Source organism: Colias eurytheme, chromosome 18 (assembly GCF_061535395.1).
Source record: "Colias eurytheme isolate Ceu_HAF_F1 chromosome 18, ilColEury1 Martin Lab GWU primary, whole genome shotgun sequence".
NCBI classification, from domain to species: Eukaryota; Metazoa; Arthropoda; class Insecta; order Lepidoptera; family Pieridae; genus Colias; species Colias eurytheme.
In genome coordinates, this window is record NC_142997.1 from 6958930 (window position 1) to 6979251 (window position 20322).

General features: G+C 30.9%; 1 protein-coding gene across 1 annotated transcript in view; it reads left to right on the forward strand.

Moving 5' to 3' along the window:
• Positions 1-2433: 2433 nt before the first annotated feature.
• LOC149900775 (uncharacterized) overlaps positions 2434-20322 on the forward strand; it is a 37770-nt gene continuing 19881 nt past the window's right edge. Inside the window, exon 1 of the mRNA XM_090112408.1 lies at positions 2434-2570. Within this exon, the coding sequence (XP_089968534.1) occupies positions 2569-2570 (2 nt within the window). The 5' untranslated portion in view covers positions 2434-2568. The remainder of the gene's footprint in view (positions 2571-20322) is intronic.

Sequence of the window (20322 nt, forward strand, 5' to 3'; positions counted from 1 at the left end):
CTGTGCATGAATTCACAAAGAAATACAAACTCAAAATTCAGCATTTTTGATTTTATAATCTCTGCTTCACTACGTTCGTCTTACTGGACTCTTCAGCGTTATTTCGGACAATGCTTTAATGATATCGAAAAAACGAAGTTTGACTGCAGTTATTGAGTTAACCCTGCTGGACCATCTTGTCGGATTCAATTTTTGAAAAAAAAAAAAATTGTTTAAAAAAAAAATTTTTTTTTCTAAGCTGAGGTTTGAGGGCCCCCTGAGCTCCGGGGCCCTGGTGCACTGCACCACCTGGCCCTATGATAGCTACGCCACTGCGTTCTTTATTTATTAGGAATCGACATATTAGGTACCAGATTATAAAGAGGATATAAAAATAGAGAGATTATAAAAATAGACAACTATATCTGTAGGTATAGTTGTCTATTTTTAGAATGATTTGAAAGAACTTTATGTAAGTAATAGGTGCTTTTAGAATGTCTGTTGTTAGTTGATACATAACGAAATCTCCTTATAACATATCCTATTAATATTATATAGGTACAAAAGATCTATTCTTTTTCACCCTTGCGTTTTCCCGTCCATTTTCTTGCTTGAAAGGAATTAAAATGCAAATTATAGCGCCCCTCGTAAAAGCATAGAGATGTTTCATGCATTGTAAGAAGTTGTTCAAGTGAAAAATGATGATATTTTAAAATCACTTATTGAAAACTCCTAGCATATGGATTCTATTATGAGAATTTAAGCGTTTTTTTATGAATTATATGAGGGGTGCCTCTTGTGGAGTTTTTATAGAATTGATCATTAGGAAAATATAAAAAATAATGGTAACTGCTAGGTCAGCACTTTTTTTGCTTTTTTTTATTAAATGAAGGGGAAAATTTGATTGACGAGAAGATGGTTGATAAAACTAAAGTGGGGTTTGAATTAAAGAAGACTGAAAAAATACTATAGTTTCAGCATGGTTCATGAATTTGAATTTTTTGTGACAGTTTTTCACGACTCTACCATTGGTAATGTCTATCAGTGCAAACTAAGTAGGGTTTATTCTCTGTTTAATATTCAAATGCTTTTACTGTTTTGGTTTGAAATGATATTAAAAGCATAACGAACCTTACATGTCGCAAAATAAAATACTGCAAAATTGAAAATGTTGCATTATTTTAACAATATTCAAAGTAAGTCAAGTTGGCACATTTGTAAAAATTTCAACAAACGCTCATAATAATATACGCAAAAAATAATATAAAAGTATTCTTACAACGTATTCAAAAATAAATTCTGTTAGTATAGTACCTAGTTGCTTTGGACGGGTAATTTTAAAACATCTTCAATGAGCCTCACTTGACCTGAAAACCGCGACCATTTACAACATCTTTATTTATCTCTATGACAGTATAATGACCAAAAGTTACATAATACTGGCTTTTTGAGGTTTTCTAAAGCAAAATATGTAATGTTATTTGTGAATGTATAGCAGTTGTTGGTTTTTAACACTAAAAAAAGTGTTAAAAAGCGATTAAAAGATTTTATGGATAATAATTATAGGCGTCTTGTGTAATTCACCATCAGGTCACGACACATTTCTATCGTATCGTAAAAATGTTTTTTTAAATCGTAGTTTACGTAAGAAGCGCAGTGGAATTATTTTGTCTTCTAAAAGCTTGATTTTTGGCCTCAGGCAGGGTGTCACAACCTTGCGGCAGATAAGCGGTGGGGTTTTAAAACATTAGGTAGTTAGTAGCTCCCGACTTCGCACATGAGTAGCGTCGATCAGCAGCAGTAAGTATAAACCTCACGAATAAACCTATTAATTTTGCGACGTTTAAATAAAATCTCTATCTATTATGTATAAAAAAAATCCTCATCAAAATCTGCTGCGTAGTTCTTAAGATCTAAACGTACATAGAGACAGATAGCGATAGTCTTTTAATCTTTAATTTGTGCAATCAACTTTTTTTAGGAAATAAACAGAGATTGTATTATGTAATCATTTTGTTCATAGATGTGCGTTTGAAAAATATTGCTGCAATGTAACAAGGGTACCAAATTATCGATTTATGCTGTTAGAATGTAACATAAAATGCACTTGCATAATTAATAATTTAAGGTATCTTAACAAAGATTGTAAAAAATATGTATTGTTTATATTATTCAATATTAACAAACAATCTAAAACTAAAATATATTTTACGATACCTTTTGACTTCAATATAAAAATTGTTATCGAAACGTCGCACCGCGCTCGCTTTTTGCCTCAAGAGTGGGCACTATAAGTGCTTTGTGGATGAACGCTGAAAGCTGATGGCTGTGGAAGTGAAAAGGGTGAACGATATATTTTATTCGCCGCTAGGCTTTACCCCTGACTGCCTAACCGATAGCTCTATCTTCGTACACACTTCAGAGTTCAGTTTCAGACTTCAGTGTGCCGTCGTCCTCCCTACAGGACGGTCGTGTGTACATGTGATCTCTACGTATTTGTGAGTGAATTAAAAATACGATGTTCTGTGATGTTAAAATATTAAGTGAGTGCGATTAGTGTGGAGCTTATGCTTTACATTCGCTATAAAAATGTAAGTTTTTATCAGAATGATTTTTATTAATTATATGTTAATTTTTTTAGTATTATAATACGGCAAATATTTAATTTTATATATTGTGTTTGTATAATAACACGTTTTTTTAGGATTTTAATATAAGTCTAAAATTTTATAAAATACAATTAATTTTAATAATATAATTAAGGTGAATATTAACTTTTTAACTACATTAAAAAAATATCTTCAACTTATTATATTATTAACGGGTTTTAAAAAAAATAAATAAATGTATCATTCATTTTTAAATACGTATATGTACTTGAATTTCATATTATCGGGCCTTACCTATTAATTAATATTCCACACGTAATAAGTTGATAACAGGGCCTTCCTTTTCTATGTTACAGCCTCACATAATTATGCAACGATAATTATTGTAAATTGTTCAATATTCATGTATGTTAAACTAACGCTCTGCCCCAGCTTTACCTGTTGTAGGTAGGTACACGTTTAGCCTATTTTAGTGATCACGTAAAAATACATCGCTGAAAGAATTTTTTAAATCGGTCCATTCGTTCCTTAGACTAGCGCGTTCAAACAAATAAGAAAACACGTCAGCTTTATATTATAGATATATTGACGGATATAATATATTGACGGATGATTTATATGACGGATGATTTATATATATATATATATATATATATATATATATATATATATATATAATATATTGACGGATGATTTATTATGACGACAAAATAATATTATTACCAGGCTTATAAATCAAGTCCTGTTTTGAGATACCTTTATAATGATGCACTCTTTTTTATGGCAAAGTGCAAAATTACGCTTTTTTTAGTTGCAAGTTAAAAAGTCGATCAGCTAAACAAAAACAGGTTGAGTTAAAAGGTTTCTCTGCAAAGAGATAAGAAGTAAAACAACTGGAACGGGCGAACAAGGACGTAGGTAGGTATTTTATTTGGCAGACTGCAAAATAAAGGGCTTTAGATTTAGGTACAACTCTACCAAGCGACTTTGCACTTCGTTTGCACTTCGTTGGAATGTGTTGCACCACTTCCTTCAATTATTACAATTGTACCAGAAAAGCAATTGTCAATTTTTTTAAGTAACAGCGATTCCTGTTTTGCAAACAGCTTCAGTATGAAGAAATCGACTTGAGGTTCAAACTTAGCGTGTTTGAGTTATATGTTGTTAGCTATTTTAGTTATCAGTTAATTATGCAGTTAACAATAAATTGTACTGTGAATAAAATTATAACACTTATCTGTCTGCATATTTGTGGCGCAGTCTATGTACGGTTTTGTTTGGAACAAAATATTTTTACTGACATAATTTTATACCTTTTGTTTTATATACTTTTACGATGAAACAATTAAAACTTTACTATTACTTAGTGGAATAAAACAACCAAGTGTAATATCACTTACTACTTAAATTAAGATAATATGTATTGTGAGATTGATTTTATTAAAAAAAAAGTACATAAAATTTTAATATTTTTATAATAAAGTAAGTAATGAATGAATGATTATGAAATCCATTTCCTTGAAATGAGCAGATTCCATCACTGTCAAGAAAATATTTTCGCGTATTCCCATAAGAAAATGTGATATAAATTGACGAAATTAATTATTCCCATAATGAGATAAGCATTTTGATTTCACGAATTACTTTTTAAATGGAAGTGAAACATTTATGAATCAAAAATAAAATAAGTATATTATGTCTACCTATTGTAGGTAAGTATACCAATTTTGAATTTACCAAAAACTTGCACTCTATAAATTTTTATTGACATCAACTCTCAGCTCTAATATCCGAAATAATAGGTGAATACAGTTACACTGGGATACAGTTCTCCAAGATAACTTGAGACAATCTGTTATTATCCTCACCTTCATTAATCAACGACGGACTACGGCAAAGCCTCCTCGGTCTGTAATGTTCTTAACGTCATCGCTTGCTTATCACTAGTGTTATGGTGCATTTACATCAAACGAGCTGATGCTCATTCTAACCCCACTATATTCAAATACAAATTCTTTTAGTGTAAGCACTCTTTCATTGTTTTTAGTGCGTTTGAAAAGATTTATGCAAAGTTCTAATACTGAGTAACTCTGAATACGATCAGTTTTCGTTTACACTAAAGATCACCAAAGAATGCTCTTGCTCTAGCTCTATCTTCGTTTGATGTAAATGCACCGTTAGTAAAACAAAGAATTTTGAAGGTGAAGGTATATTGTGCTTGTTCATTTGTATTGTTTATTGTCTTATCTAGTACTATCTGTTTGTTGATTTAACACAATTTTATTATTATCTACTTTGTTATTAGATTTCCTAGAATCTGATAATATAAATTTTATAACACGTGTGTCATAATGTTGATAGTGTTAAATATTGTTTTTTGGTTTTAATGAAACAATATAGAAATTTATTTCCGTATACAATTTAATTGAGGAGTAGGTATTATATAAAACATTTTGTCGTGCCTGATAACAATCTTATATTATCTTAAAAGTTTGCTGTAGTATGGTTCTATTTTAAACTTGCAGTCAAAATAAATATGACAAAATGAAGTAATCCTTGGAATAACATAATACATATAGATACAAAAAGATAATTGCAACTTATTAATACCAATGTTCTAAATAGATTTCTAGAAAATAGTAGCTCAATCTAGTCTCGATTTCTAAGTGTCACGCAGTAATTTGACGACGATACTACATGCGTTAAGATAATTTTCCACTCTTATATAAAATTGAAATATTTCCTCTGGACTGGTGTTATAAAATGACTTGGTGGTGAAATACTAGAAGCAAGTATTAATGACAGCTAGGTAGAGAAAGCGTCTCAAACTTACTTAGTCATGGTCTACATTAATCTCCTGTCTGGTTGTTCCTTATGTGTATCCTTTACGTAATATATTGTGTACTTGAGACTTGTCTCGACTATTCTTCAGTTTTTCTTGCATTCTTGTAAATGCATTTGCTTATTCCGAAAAAGTAAAATATATTTATTTAAAAGCAAAATGAGTTTGTAGTTGCACGTTTAACATACATTCGACTTAAACAAGATTAGGTACTTACAAATGATTGATTTAAGCTTATTATGAATGGTCGACATATTTAATATTTTATGTAACGAGTGCAATTTTTAAATAGATATTGCAATAAGTAGATAATCATCTTCAAGATCGCAAGATTGGTAGCGTACTAGTTTAGCATTAGATCTATTAAATGCAAGATTTGTGAATGTGTATTCGTAAAAAAAGTCGATGTTCACAAGGTCTATTTATCTAGGAGCCTTGCTACTCGTATAATTGGTTCATTGGTTGAAGCGCTAAAGCATAATAATAAACATAGGTAACGACAGAGAACTACTTTCGCCTATATTGATCAAAGAAACATATTTTAACACGTCAAAGTTTTAGGCTTTGTTTTATATTGATTAAATTCACTTGAAATTTGAAAGTCTTAATCTATGTTTATCGTAACTAATATCTATTTAATTGATATTATATTTCAACAGTCTGTATTGTTGAATTTTAAATATTTGTATTTTATACACTAGTCTGTCCCGTCCTTTGTCTGTTATTTCTATAGTTTCTCATATTATATTGAAAGATATAATATTAAATTCCCAAGAAATATGTTATTTATTTACTCAAATGTATTCATACATTTTTGACTTGTTTCGCCTGGAGATATTGATATAAAGTTTCATCATATTTCTATTTGCTAAGTTTATTGTTTCACATTCAAAGATGGTGGGTACCTATTGTTTTTCTTTTATATTATTTACAGTTAATGACTTGCGATCATTTAAAATTTAAATGAAATCAATTTAATTTTATGTTACTAAGTCAATGTATTCTTAAAGTATCATAATATATATCTACGAATATAAAAACATAGATACCTATCTACTTAATTTCCTGAAATATGTCTTAATCATTTGTACCCAAGAAAAAGTATAAAATTATAATATTTTCATAGTAGGTATAAATACTATGATATTATTAACCTGTTAAACGAAGTTAAACAAAAACGACTGATGTTCCCCATTTGTAGCGTATTTTATTCCTACTTTTAAAATTATTATTTTATGTGTTTTCGTTTGATCAATATACCTACTATTTAACTATAATTGAATGTAGGAAATATTAGAGTTAGCCAATAACGATTTTTTTTCATGAAGAGAGTCAACCATTTCATCTTGTACCTATAAACTCCTTTCCTTAAAACTTGAAGAAACAAAAATGACTAAATTACCCTGCGCAACGCAGACGTAGATATTTACGACAAAACTCTTTGAAGTTCCCCGAAGCAGAATCATCAGAATCCTTCCAAGAACATTTAATTAAATGAAAAGCAACCCTGTTTACCTTTAAGCGGCTTTTTGCGTTGCTAAGTTTTACGGATTCAAAACAAAACTTTTGTATTTAATCATAAGCTAAGCTTACATTTCCTTGTTTTCCACATTATACCTTTATTTCCTTTCAAAGTATTATTCATTCGTACTTAAGAACTGTGAGTCTTTGTTTCCTTACTCTTCGCATTACATAGATATCTCCGTAAAGTAATATGGCTAAAAGAAAACAAACAAGGATAAGAATTGTAAAGCCATTGTTTATGTATGATATCAAACTTAAAGAACGAATTAGAACCAAACATACTTAAGTACCTATATAATTGACTTATTAATTGGTACGTAAAAAAATATTTATTATTTTATCTATTCAAATTTTAAACAATCCTTTAAACCTGATCCAATTTTGTAACCGCGAATTTTCTTAAATTTATAACCCAGGCTTTCGTTCTCTATGTATCTAAATGCCTTTAATCCATCATTACAGTAATTTAAGGTTGGTTTTTAATTAAAAACAACGTAACAGGGCTAAAAATACTCGGTACTTGACATGTTTTGAAAGTCTTGACAAAAAGTATTTTCATTATTACTAAGCGCATTGCACCAAAAATAATGAATTTACTTATTCTAAGTCAAAAATACATAACAATGAATGGTAAAGTATTGTGCACTTATTCTACAGAAAATGTAAGGCTCACAGACCTTAATAAACATCGTCATTAAAAAAGCGAACCTTTTTAACAGGGAAACGCTTTTACAGCTAACATCAAAACGATTTTGCTTTAACGCTAACATTCAAAGATTCTTTAGACGACTAGAAAACTGAGCTAAAGTAAACCGAGTAGTTCTCTACATTTTCTATTTCTAGTGTAGTTAACAACATGGCTTGTTTAGTTGTTTGTATTGTTTGCTTTCCGTTATTTAAATAAAATAAAAAAAATAATTTCAACACTGTTCTACATAAATTCTGTAAGTTACTTTGCTTTATTCTGCTTGATGTTTTACTAACTTTATTGAAATGAAGGAGATCAAAATATAAGTATCATAATATTATCAATATATCATATAGGACCTTCGTCAGAATACGCAGAAAATAAACTAAATTTTTTAATTGTTTTGTACAAAACGACTCGAAAGTTACAGTTAGACAAGAACAATTACATACTTCGAATGAAAATATATTTCGTTAGATCCTTTGAGGGCAATTTAAAGGCTTGAAGCCAAATCTTAAATCAAGGTTACATAAAGCGTGCCAGGCGAATTTGGCAAGCATAAGCAGGCTCGGGACGTGTGCATATTTATATGAACCATTTCGAGTGCTTTTCGCTATCTTACACTACCATATCTCACAAAACATAACGTTTAACTGTACGGGGGAAATTGTCTGTTCTTAATAATATAAATATTTAAAGGTCGGATGCTGAATTAAAAGCCGAAATGAATGTTGAAAATTTTACAAATACGTACTTTTTTAATATGTATTATTACGGATGTGTATAATATGCCTACATAGGATTTCCACACTTCATTTGCGCATTATATTTTTTCACACACTTCAAATTTGTATATTCTGAAGAAGTAACTTATATTCTTTTTCAATTTTCTTATAACTCAATCTCTTACTTCGGTTTGAGCTTGAAAACTGAATAATGAAGCAGCAAGTTTCATATTATATATTGTATTAATAATATTACTATAGTCACTTTTAACATAAAATAACATAAAAATAAGTTGGAGGTACCTACAGTGTTAAATATTCACCCCAACAAAGATTTCAATCAGCGTGGCTTGCTACAATAACTTTTATTAAATATATTCCTACGCGGTCGAATTTTTCTTGGTAGATTTTTTTTTGTTGGAAATTTAATAATGTTTGTGTCTACATACTGTTATCTTCGTTGTTATTAGAGTGTAGAGCCATTGTATTTAGTACTAGCTTTCCGCCTGCGGCTTCGCCCGCGTTTTCAAAAAAAAAACCCGCATAGTTCCCGTTCCCGTGGGATTTCCGGGATAAAACCTAGCCTATGTCACTCAGAAATGATGTAGCTTTCCAACAGTGAAAGAATTTTTCAAATCTGCCAAGTAGTTTCGGAGCCTATTCAATTCATACAAACAAACAAACAAACAAAAAATCAAACCTTTCCTCTTTATAATATTTGTATAGATGTATAGATTATATTTGGACGACGTACATAAGGCATCATGGTGAAAATCATCTTCATTTCTTCATTATTAGCAAGATGATCATCTTCATCATCTTGCTAATAATTTAATGATAAATTGCCGATTTAGATTCAATAGGATTGGTATTTTCCTTTGGCCAAACGCCCTAAAATAACACAAAATTGATTGCATTTGTGGCAGGAGCGCAATATGACATATCGCAACAGCACTCCATACACCAATTAAAAAAATTTCCGTGTGAAACAATGGAATAAAGAAATAATTGGATATCAACCGTTCGCTTTGTTATTGTAAATAATAATGAATTTTGCTGTTCTTTATTGGGGTCGTGATTCTTGATGATAAAATTGGACACTCCAATTTGAATTTATTTTGGAAATATGAATAAATACACGGAAAAATAGTATCGTTTATTATTTTTTTGAACTCAGTTGCAATATTATGTCCTTTAAAACATTGTTTCTGTATTTCACATAGTGTTATATATTTGTTTGCAAAACTTATTAAAAGTAGAAGAGTTACGTTATTAGAAAGAAAGAAAGAAAGATCATTTATTTGACTCCACAAACACAAATACAATAATTAAAATTAAAACAACACAACATGAAACAAAACATTAAATAATCGAAATTCTGAAAATGTCTAATATATCTAATACTATATATACTCTTAATCATTGACGCAAAATTTTTTGCTCTCCTTTTTGCTAGTCAGTAAATGTAGCGTAATAACGCAAACAGTGTGCCATTGCAGTGTGCGATAAACGCGTCAGTTTAAATATAAATCAAGCACAACGGACGAAAAACTGGCAGAAGTTGATGACGCAGCTATCCCGTACGAAATTTACTAGAGTAATATATTAAAATGCGGAAAAATTGTTTAAAACTACGATGCATTATCCTCTGCGGTAACTGCGTATAAATTTCACTTTAGAAGTTCCCGATACCATACTGATTAGTTATTGGACACAAAGCAGTGTTACATTACTACTTTTACCTCTGAGATAAATTGGTCCATTAAAGTTGTTAATTGGATCTGGATCAGGCGCGGGTACAGATTAATATAGTTCGCGCGTATTTTATACCAACTTCCTACTTATACAATAATTTCTTATATTATGAACTTTGAATTCGATAATTTTGTGGTAGCTTTATTAGTATTTTTATTAGTTATCCAATTGATGTTATCTGTATAGGAACAGGCTAATAATAAACGAGAGGATATTTCTGTGTGAGCAAAATGGAACAAAAAGTAAATCGATTGTGAATCGAACAATGTGGCCGACTCGAATTCGATCAAAAAAGAGGAAAGAACTTTTTGTATTTTCATCTCTGTTGACTGTAAAAAGGTATATTTAGGGTATATTTAGGGTAACTTAGTTAAACAGTTTTATTAATTTTATATATCGAATTAATCTCCTATCCTATGAAAAAGGGGAAAAGTTCAATAGTTCATTAATTACATAATAATAAATTGTAAAATCTAAAGATAAAGTTAATCTAGATACTATATTTTATTAGAGACCAATGATTTGTGTTCAGAAAAATGAAATAAAAAACATTATTAAAGAATGCAAATCATGCTATTTTCAAGAATATTGAAATAATACAATTAAAACAAAACCGGGCATCACTTTTCAATTAAAAATAAACCGAGGAGAAGAACGTGACAGCGAAACGGAAACGAGAGCCGCCTGATGGCAATTTTTATTTAATTTAAAGAGCCATTTCGATTGTAAATTACTCATCACTTTTAGTTTAAATCATTATCAAACGTTAATATATCCAAAAATATATCAAACACTCGAATTCACAACAGAACAACAGTAATTAAATACGATTGTAGTTATTACATAAAGCTCTCAATTCCACGGGTTAATTCAGACTTGATTCTTGATATAGCCGGGTTTAATTAAGTCTCTAACCCGGCGGAATGTGTGATATGTGCAGACCGCGTGCATGCTCTAGATAGCGAGGCATTAGTGTCATAATATTCAGTGGATTCCTACAAGGAACGACTTCATTAATTATTCAATACACTAGCTGATATCTACGAGGCGCGTAGCTGGTTTCGGTTATCGGCTCTTTAAAATTTTTCTGATAATGCATTGTTGTGATCCTTGAATTTATAAGTAAGTAATAGTTTTCTACTTCATCATCATCATCATCATTACCAGCCTTTGTTTGTCCACTGCTGGACGAAGGCCTCTTCCAATTTTTCTACTTATACTGCTACATATTCTTCTTTAATATAAATATGTCGGGTAAGAAGACAATTTACTCTACAATAAATTTGATATTGAATTACATTGAAAAAATGTTTGAGCGGCTTCACATTGTGAAAGTAATGGCAAATGAAAAGAATGTGAATGCAAGATTAATAGTAAAAACACTTTTGTACATTTCACGATTGTTTTACTGTGATACATGATTACAATTACCTCTATTATTTACACTGTTAAGAACAAACAGATTAGATATCAGATTCAAGCGTCGTCATGCTTAAAGATTTAGGATCGCTTAATAAACGCTAGGGCGGTAAAAAGCTCAGAGCCAAGAGTTATTTTTATAGGCATTGGAAATAGCTCGCCATTCATCTTAGCGTGTCAACACAGCAAGAATATATTACAGCTTGACCCATTTTACGTTTGACCTACGCTACGGCACTTGAGTTACAGATAAACGTAGTGGGTTCAATGCCAAGAAACCTGTTTACGTGCATTGTTTATTTCAAAGTATTAGATCTGCTGACTGCTTGGCTTACAGACTGAGTGGCAAAATTATTTCGCAGATCTGTGATGTCATAATTTTTTTGATCATAACCCACATGAAACCCATATCTTGATTGAGTTCACCTAGAAATAATTGATAATTCCACGTAATATATGCGAGTATGACATTTTGACATGTGTCTTGTTGTCATGATTTCAGTTTCAGAATAATTTAAACGTGGTTAATAATCGGTAAGTATATTAAATAATGAATTTATTCTAGGCTTAGAATTCTAGGAATACATTATTAATATAATACATTATTAATTTTGGGCTGAGAAATTGAAATTCTGATCATATAAAACAATACTATTCGTATTGCTATTGCTATAAGCTGTTCTCTTCTCTCGACTGATCAAGATCTATTTTTTTACAATACTTAAATGGTGTCATAATATGTTACTTTCTATAAATTTATATCAAGTCATATTCGTATTTATGATTAATAAATTAAAGCTACATTATAGCTTTCAGATTTGAGATTACGTATTATTTCGGCAGAGATTCCTAAAAAGACTTAAAATTACCCTGAAAACTTGGTTCGTGTTAAGTAAAACATTTTATACGTTAAGAGGTCTTGGTGATGCCGCGCTTTTAACACCGTAATTTTTGTAATTATATTTTATCTGTGAATTTAAAAGCTTTGGCATGTTTTATATAATTTTCTTGTATATTTGGTAGGTAATTAAATAAATAGAATTATTGAAGTTTGCTCACAGTTTCTGATAAAACATATTATAAGAAATATTGAACAAGAAAAATATATCTTTTTTAAAGATTTATAATATGTAGAAGATATATTTTTAATGATAATACCATATTTTTTTTATAAAAAACAATTCAAAAGAACTTTAATTCAAAGTAAACCACTTCTTCGAATATATTTAATCAAACAATTACGAAGATGTCAAGAAAACGTTAACAGTCCATCCATCAGGATTTGTAACACGATTGGCACTAAAATACGATTATTTCATCACATAGGGGCGTGATTCGGGTAGCCCAAGGGTGGATCTACCAGTCTTTCCTGGTCAATACATTGTTTTTCTCCGAAATCCCATGAACTTCTTAACTTTATAACAATTACACACGTAAACATAATAATTAAAGCTAACTGTTTAACTGTAATATTAGTATTTGATTCACCTATACTAACACAAAATGCTAATGGGTCATTTTCAAAATATTTGTACGTCACGAAATTGTCAGTAAACTGTTTCGTTAGGAAATGTCAGGAAGTTGTAAAAGTAAGGCTGTATTCAGAATAAGGTAATATTACATATAAAAAAGTAAGAAGTCACTAGTTAAAAAAAATATATATTTTTAGTTACAAAATAATCAACAAACAATCAATTTTTATAATTCTCTGTTTGCTTTTCCTTTTCTTTTCTTCTATCATTAGCTTCTTTCCATTTTTGTCTTCGAGCTTCTTTTTCACTGTCATTAAGATCTGATATTTTTCTTTGTCTTTGTTTCACTTTCTCGAGGTGTTTTTTCCTTTTCTTTTCATATTTTTCAGGGTTTTGCTTTTTTAGTTTTTCAATGTATTTTTTTGCCGTTCGGCACTGGTTAGCGGCATTCTGAAACTAAAAAAAGCTGTTGGATATATGTATTTTGAATAAAAATAAAAACAAAAGTAAGCATCACTCGTGTGGGTGGAAAAGCGATCAACAGTAAATGCAATAAGGCAAGCGTTATCCCATCAGAAACCACTTGTAAAATTGGAGGCCAAGACTCACTGATCCGCTTTCACTATAAAAAAGTTATCAGATCCCAGGAAAAGTCAAGTCCCTAAGGCCACTTTACTAACCCTACATCATGGTTTAAAAAAGTATGGCCTGTAGTTACAAAAAAATAATCTTGAGAGATTTATTGTTTTTCTCCTTTATTTTTATTCGTTACATTAATTTAACACACATTTTAATATCTTATTTTCATACTTTACACATGAGACCACAGCTTTACCGTCTACAATTTACTGACGTCAGTAAATGTCAAGAAATTGTTCGTCAGTAACATGTAAAAAATAACCTAAGAAATACTTTTACACAAAACATAATCACATTTACCATTAGATTGAAAGTGTAATCTATTACTCTAGTCATAATTTTAGTATATTACAATTGCGGTAGGTGAATTCTTCAAAATGTACTTACTTTTGTTGAGAATACGTCGTTAGGAAATTGTAACTAAATTTTTTGCACAGCACACTACTGGACTTCTTCCATGTCTGGACGACGAACAAAATGGCGGCGCGTTAATATGACCTTACTTTTCGTGACATGACCAGTGCTGCCAATGATTAGAGTTAGATTCCTCTTCTTTGTGATACAAGAAGTTGGTTAATTATGTCAATAAATCAGTGTCACGAAATTGTAACGATTGATAGGGACATTTTTATAATATGTAATTCTTCGTTTATTTAAGGTAATTTAAATAGTTTAATCTATCAGATATAACACTTGAAACATTGCTTTTTAATTATGATACAAAAAAATAGGAAGTTTCATACAAAAATTCTGATAAAAATATTGGTTTTCATTGTCGTCCACATAGGGGACAATAAAAAAATGTATGGAGCTTTTTTTGTTACTTTATTTTCACATTAAATTTATGTAAGAATTTGAATCGCAATTCATTGCTTTTTATCAGAAATGATATGCAGTATGCTTAAGTTTAGTCTGTAAAACGGTAACAATGATTTATTTCAGTCGTAACCATATTTTTTTCGAAGATTTTTTAGGGGGACAAACATTTTGTAGTAATGTACAATTATTTTGAAAACGACTCTAATACCAGCAACTAAAATGGAACTTATTCCAAATAAATTAAAGGTGCTATTTAACAACCTTACAATTAAATGATATACACTCTTTCAGGACATACAATTCAATAAAAATTGAAACCGATTCATTACAGACATTAATATTCTTGTGACGTAATTAATTATGCAGCAATTCATACAGCAATCAATCAGAATTCAGCCAGTACTTAGAATGAAAATTTAATTAAAATATTATCTGTTCATTTTGCACTCGGATGCTGAGGCGTGTGGAATATTGTCGTCAATGAGGCTTGTCGATTTTCAATTAACGGATTATGAAATTTCACGAATGTATCTGAAATATAAATTAACATTTCAAATCGAATTATAGGTTAATGAGTTCGTTTTGAGTCTGCGAAATGTGAGAGAGAATCTTCTTTAAGGTATAATTTGCTTTATATTTAGTATTGCATACTCGTTGTTTTAAACAATTAAACACAAATTATTTTCCCTTAACCAGCAAATTGTTTTGATTAAAAGAAAAGTGGGCGTTCGGGAAATAATAATATGCAGAGGAAATATAGTTCAGGAACGCTTTTTAATGAGCGTGCACTAACGACTGTTCTAAGTTTTATAATAAAGAATAAAAATAGGAGAACTGTGCTTGTAATTTGGTTGAATAAAGAAAATTTTGCGTCTGTGCCTGAAATTCTGAATGCATTTCCTGTTTAACTTCTAATACGACTCAGACTTGTTTTTAAGCTGACAGTGAGCTTGGCTCAACTGCGACTTTGTATTTGCTATAAGTTTCTCGTTTGTTACCAAGAAGTTTTAAACCAATTTTGGTGGGTTACGGCGTCACTCACACTACTACTGTATGTATACCATTGCTGTTGATTTAATTTATTTGTAACTCAATAAAAATAAACTTATGCTCACCACAAGAAAAGGCAGGATTTTACTCGGACTTCATACCTAACCTTTATCATAGATTAAATAAAAATATAAATGCATTGAGATACTATTACCACCTACTTATTACTACGTATGGAGACGACACCGCCTACATCACTTATGTTCCGCTCAACATAGGTCAAATGGCCTCACTGCACTCGCTTTAGCGCGATAGTCGCGTTCATGTCTTGTTTGTTTTAAAGCAAAAAACCAAGAAACTCATCAAATATGCCCTCGAGTGTGTTGCGATAATTGCACTTATAATTCAAGTAATGCGGCAAAGTGCAAAGAAATAACTTTTCATAATTAGGTAATTAATTAGATAATCATTTTTAAAACTTAGTTCGAGCAAAATTTTTGGCGGGCGCCATTTTTGTCATTTGTCATAGACTAAAAATTTAAGAAACGGCATTGGGTATGAAAAGTGTTTATATCTTAGAGTATATATAGTATATAGAGTGCGAACAACCAAGTGGGAACAGTAGGCACAGGTGGGAACAACACGACGTTCCCGCCGCGCGCGCTCGTAGTCGTGGTTGAGTGCTGACGAAGTGCGTTGCTCTGGAATTTTATTCATATTTACGAATAAACATGGTGAAATATGCAGTTCTCTCTTGCAAAAATGATACTATAAAATACACAAAATTGAAATCCATTATCACATTTCATCAGTAAGTCGATTGTTATACTTATTTTTATGAAAATAAATCTAGCATCGCGGGGGTGAAGAGGAGGTGGGAGGCGGACACGCGCAGTCTCGCTCGCGCGCCTCACTGCCGCCACGTGATCGTAGTGATGTGACTTGACCAACGCTGTACTCGATAGTTTACTAGAAGAACTATATTTTAACTTATTATTTATTTTACTTTAAAATTAAAACTCTTCTAGAAATGTATTATAAATAATTTTGTGGTGTGTTTGGTATGATACAATTTCTAATATTATGAATGCGAATGTATTATAGTGTAAATGAAAAGTATGTAATGTTACGATATATGGACCGCTAAATTGATTTTGAAGATTTTGGTAGGTATAGAATGGATAAAATTAAATAAAAAATTATTAATATTATTTATTAGTTATTTCATTTAAAATTATTAAAGTGAAACTTTTATTACATCGTCTCAAACTTTTTGGTCTGTGTAGCGCATGTCGCGTGTATCGCGGCTGCCGAGTACCTACTCGGCAGCCGACCGACACGCGACATGCGCTACACAAAGCAGTGTTCGGAACCGTTCGAACAGTTTCACTTTTACCGTGGTTTCATAAAACCACACAACATTTTTTTAATTATTTCTCATTTTAAAACATTATTATTAATTATTATTGTTCTATTTATTATTGAAAAAATAGCACTTAACCCGATCTTTTATTTTATTAATTTTAATATTTAAGAAGTGCATGCGTTTTTCTGATATTCCAATTAAACATATTTTTTTAAAGTACTTATAATTAATACAAAAAAATATTCGAATGGAATAAACACACTTTATTCACTTGGTAAACAAATTTAAAATTACATATTTATACTTTATTCATACATTTCTCCTTTATTATCATATTGAACATAAAATTTACATAATACTAGTGGCCCGCCCCGGCTTCGCCCGTAGTACATATGAAAAATAGATGTTGGCCGATTCTCAGACTTACCCGATATGCACAGAAAATTTCATGAAAATCGGTCCACCCGTTTCGGAGGAGTATGCAGACTAACATTGTGATACGAGAATTTTATATATAAGATACTAGCGGTCCGCCCCGGCTTCGCCCGTGGTACATATGAAAAATAGATGTTGGCCGATTCTCAGACTTACCCGATATGCACAGAAAATTTCATGAGAATCGGTCCACCCGTTTCGGAGGAGTATGCAGACTAACATTGTGACACGAGAATTTTATATATAAGATTTTATTTTATATATAAGATGATGATACATATTTATTTACATAACTTATCGATAGCTCATCACGCAATTGATATCTATCCATCCCTATTTGTCACACACACATCTATATAGTATCTATAGCTCATCTGCCTACGATGTGCACAAAGCAATTTGTGCAATACACGCGCTCTATATTATATCTATACTCTAAGGTTTATATAGTAATATTAGATGACGTAAATTTTTATAGTGGAAAATAATAATTTTACACATTTTGAAAAGAATACATAAAAAATTATAACTTATTTTTACCTACTGTGGATATTATTTGAATGAAAGTTAAATCATGAAAGATGAAAACAAATTACCTACGTATCAATTTTTTTTTGTTACATTGATTGTTCTTAATTGATAAGTAATAGACAAAATATTTACAAAGATCGCCTCTATAGCGGTGAGTCGATGACATCGCTTAATCTATGACTCACATGCCGCCCCGCGCCGCCGCGCTTGCAGCACAGATTTTGTTCGTGGTGTCTCCTCTATACGTAGTAATAATAGCTCAATGTATAAATGGTATGTATTTACAAATGGCAATATTGGGGCAGTTCTTTTTATTTCAAGTATTGTTATGTTAAAATTTAATAATATTTTAATTCGTTTAAATTATACAATTTAAAATTTTTTATTATCTACCATTTACTTTTGAAAACGTATATATAATTTTATTTCGTCGTGACGAAGTCCTTACTCAATTGTAATTGAACAATAAATAGTGGTTGTCTCGAACCACAGAACAGTAAAAACATATCGACACCTCCTACGTATAGTATCGTAATCAACAAAATTGCGAAAATTAGTTTTACACATTTTCAAATTCTTCATAAGATATGTTATCGTTTGAACTAATAAAAAATATATATATTTACAATAGAACCCTAGATAATAAGACTGCTAATTATCGTATGTTCATCTTGATCGAAGTAAAATATGGTATAATGCAGTTCCCATACAGTACGCGGGGGTGCTGGGATCTTTGAGCCGTGCGACCGAATGGCAACTGTTAGTAACGATTAAATACGCGGGAGAGGAGCACGTGCGCTGTTATCGTCGCTGTTTTGTAAACTTTGCACTGATTTTCATTATTTAATCTACATTGCTAGATATATATATACTAAGTATGTCATCTAGGTCAAAAAAAATGATTGAATCAGTGATTAGATGTGATGAGATCGGATCACAAAAAGTAGAAGAGGCCGTTACAAATATAAATTGTGATGGTAATGTGTGTACCCAAGACCAGAGTGTTGAGGATTCTATGAGGATGGAAGGTAAATTATGTTTTACTAATATTTATATACCTTATTATGAAAAAAAATACATAAATTTAAAAACGTTTATCGCCCATAGTAAAATATCGTAAGTATGACTTACGATGTTATACTTCGATTTCAGAGACTTTTCAAATATCGTAAGTAAATACTTAAGATACTTTACGATGGGATAGTAATATAAATGGTTCCCGTATTCGTACTTACAATACTTTACGTTGGAATTTCTTCTTGTTTTTCTATCCTATGTTGTACTTAAGATATTTTACTATGATACGATGAATAACTTACTATAGTATTCTTTTCAAAAGATCTCAATTAAAAGATATCTTTCATTTTTTTTTACAGAGTCGCCGCTCCGTAGAAAAGATGTTCCACAAGTGGCTTAATAGAAGCAGATATGCGAGGCCGTCATTCTAATCATCGCAAAATAATAACTGAAGATGTTATCAAAAGTGTATGCGATCACATTAAATCTATACAGCCTGTAGAATCTCATTATACTCGCAGTAGAAGTAATAAAGTTTACCTAGATGGAGACCTTAATTTTCAGCGCTTGTTTGATTTATATAATGAATGGCTCGACACGTGTACGTACTCTTCAAAAGCTAGTACTGAACGGCAATACCGCGACATAGTTAATGAACACTTTAAGATTAGTTTCTACGTGCCAAAAAAAGATCAGTGTGACAAATGCCATATTTACAAGAACATATCTAGTCCGACATTATCTCAAACACAATTACACCAAGAACACCTTAAAAATAAAGAGGTAGCTCGCAAAAAGAAGTTGTGTGATAAAGAACTTGCCAAAATATCAAACTGTAAATTATTAGTCGCCACATTTGACTTTCAAAAAGTACTAACTGCTCCATACGGTAATATAAGTGTGCTGTACTACAAAAGAAAGCTTTCTGTATTTAATTTGACAGTTTTTAACTTTGCTGAACAAGAAGGTACTTGTTTTATGTGGCATGAGGGACAGGGCAGACGCGGGGCAAATGAGGTAGCCAGTTGCTTATTTAAGTACATGGCTAAATATAAGGATCAAGGTGTAAATGAATTTCGGTTTTGGTCGGAAAATTGTGTAGGCCAGAACCGAAATCGTATCGTATATGCTATGTACATGCAAGCAGTGATTATGTTTCAAGTTACAATACATCATTGCTTTTTAGAAGTTGGTCACACCCAAAACGAAGGCGTCCATGCCTTAATAGAAAAATCTGCCAAAAATAAACTAATTTATACACCGTTTGAGTGGTTTTGTTTAGTACGCTGGGCTAAACAAAAAGGAAAGCCTTACATAGTTGAGGAATTACAATACACCGATTTTTTTAATTACAAAACATTACTAAAGGGAAATTGGGTTAAAAGTACTACTGGGGATAAGGTGCAATGGAATAAAATAAGAGAAGTCTTTGTTAAACCTGAAGATCTTTTTAAGTTATTTTATAAATATGATTTAGCTGCCGATGATTATCATGTTTTATGTATTAAGGCG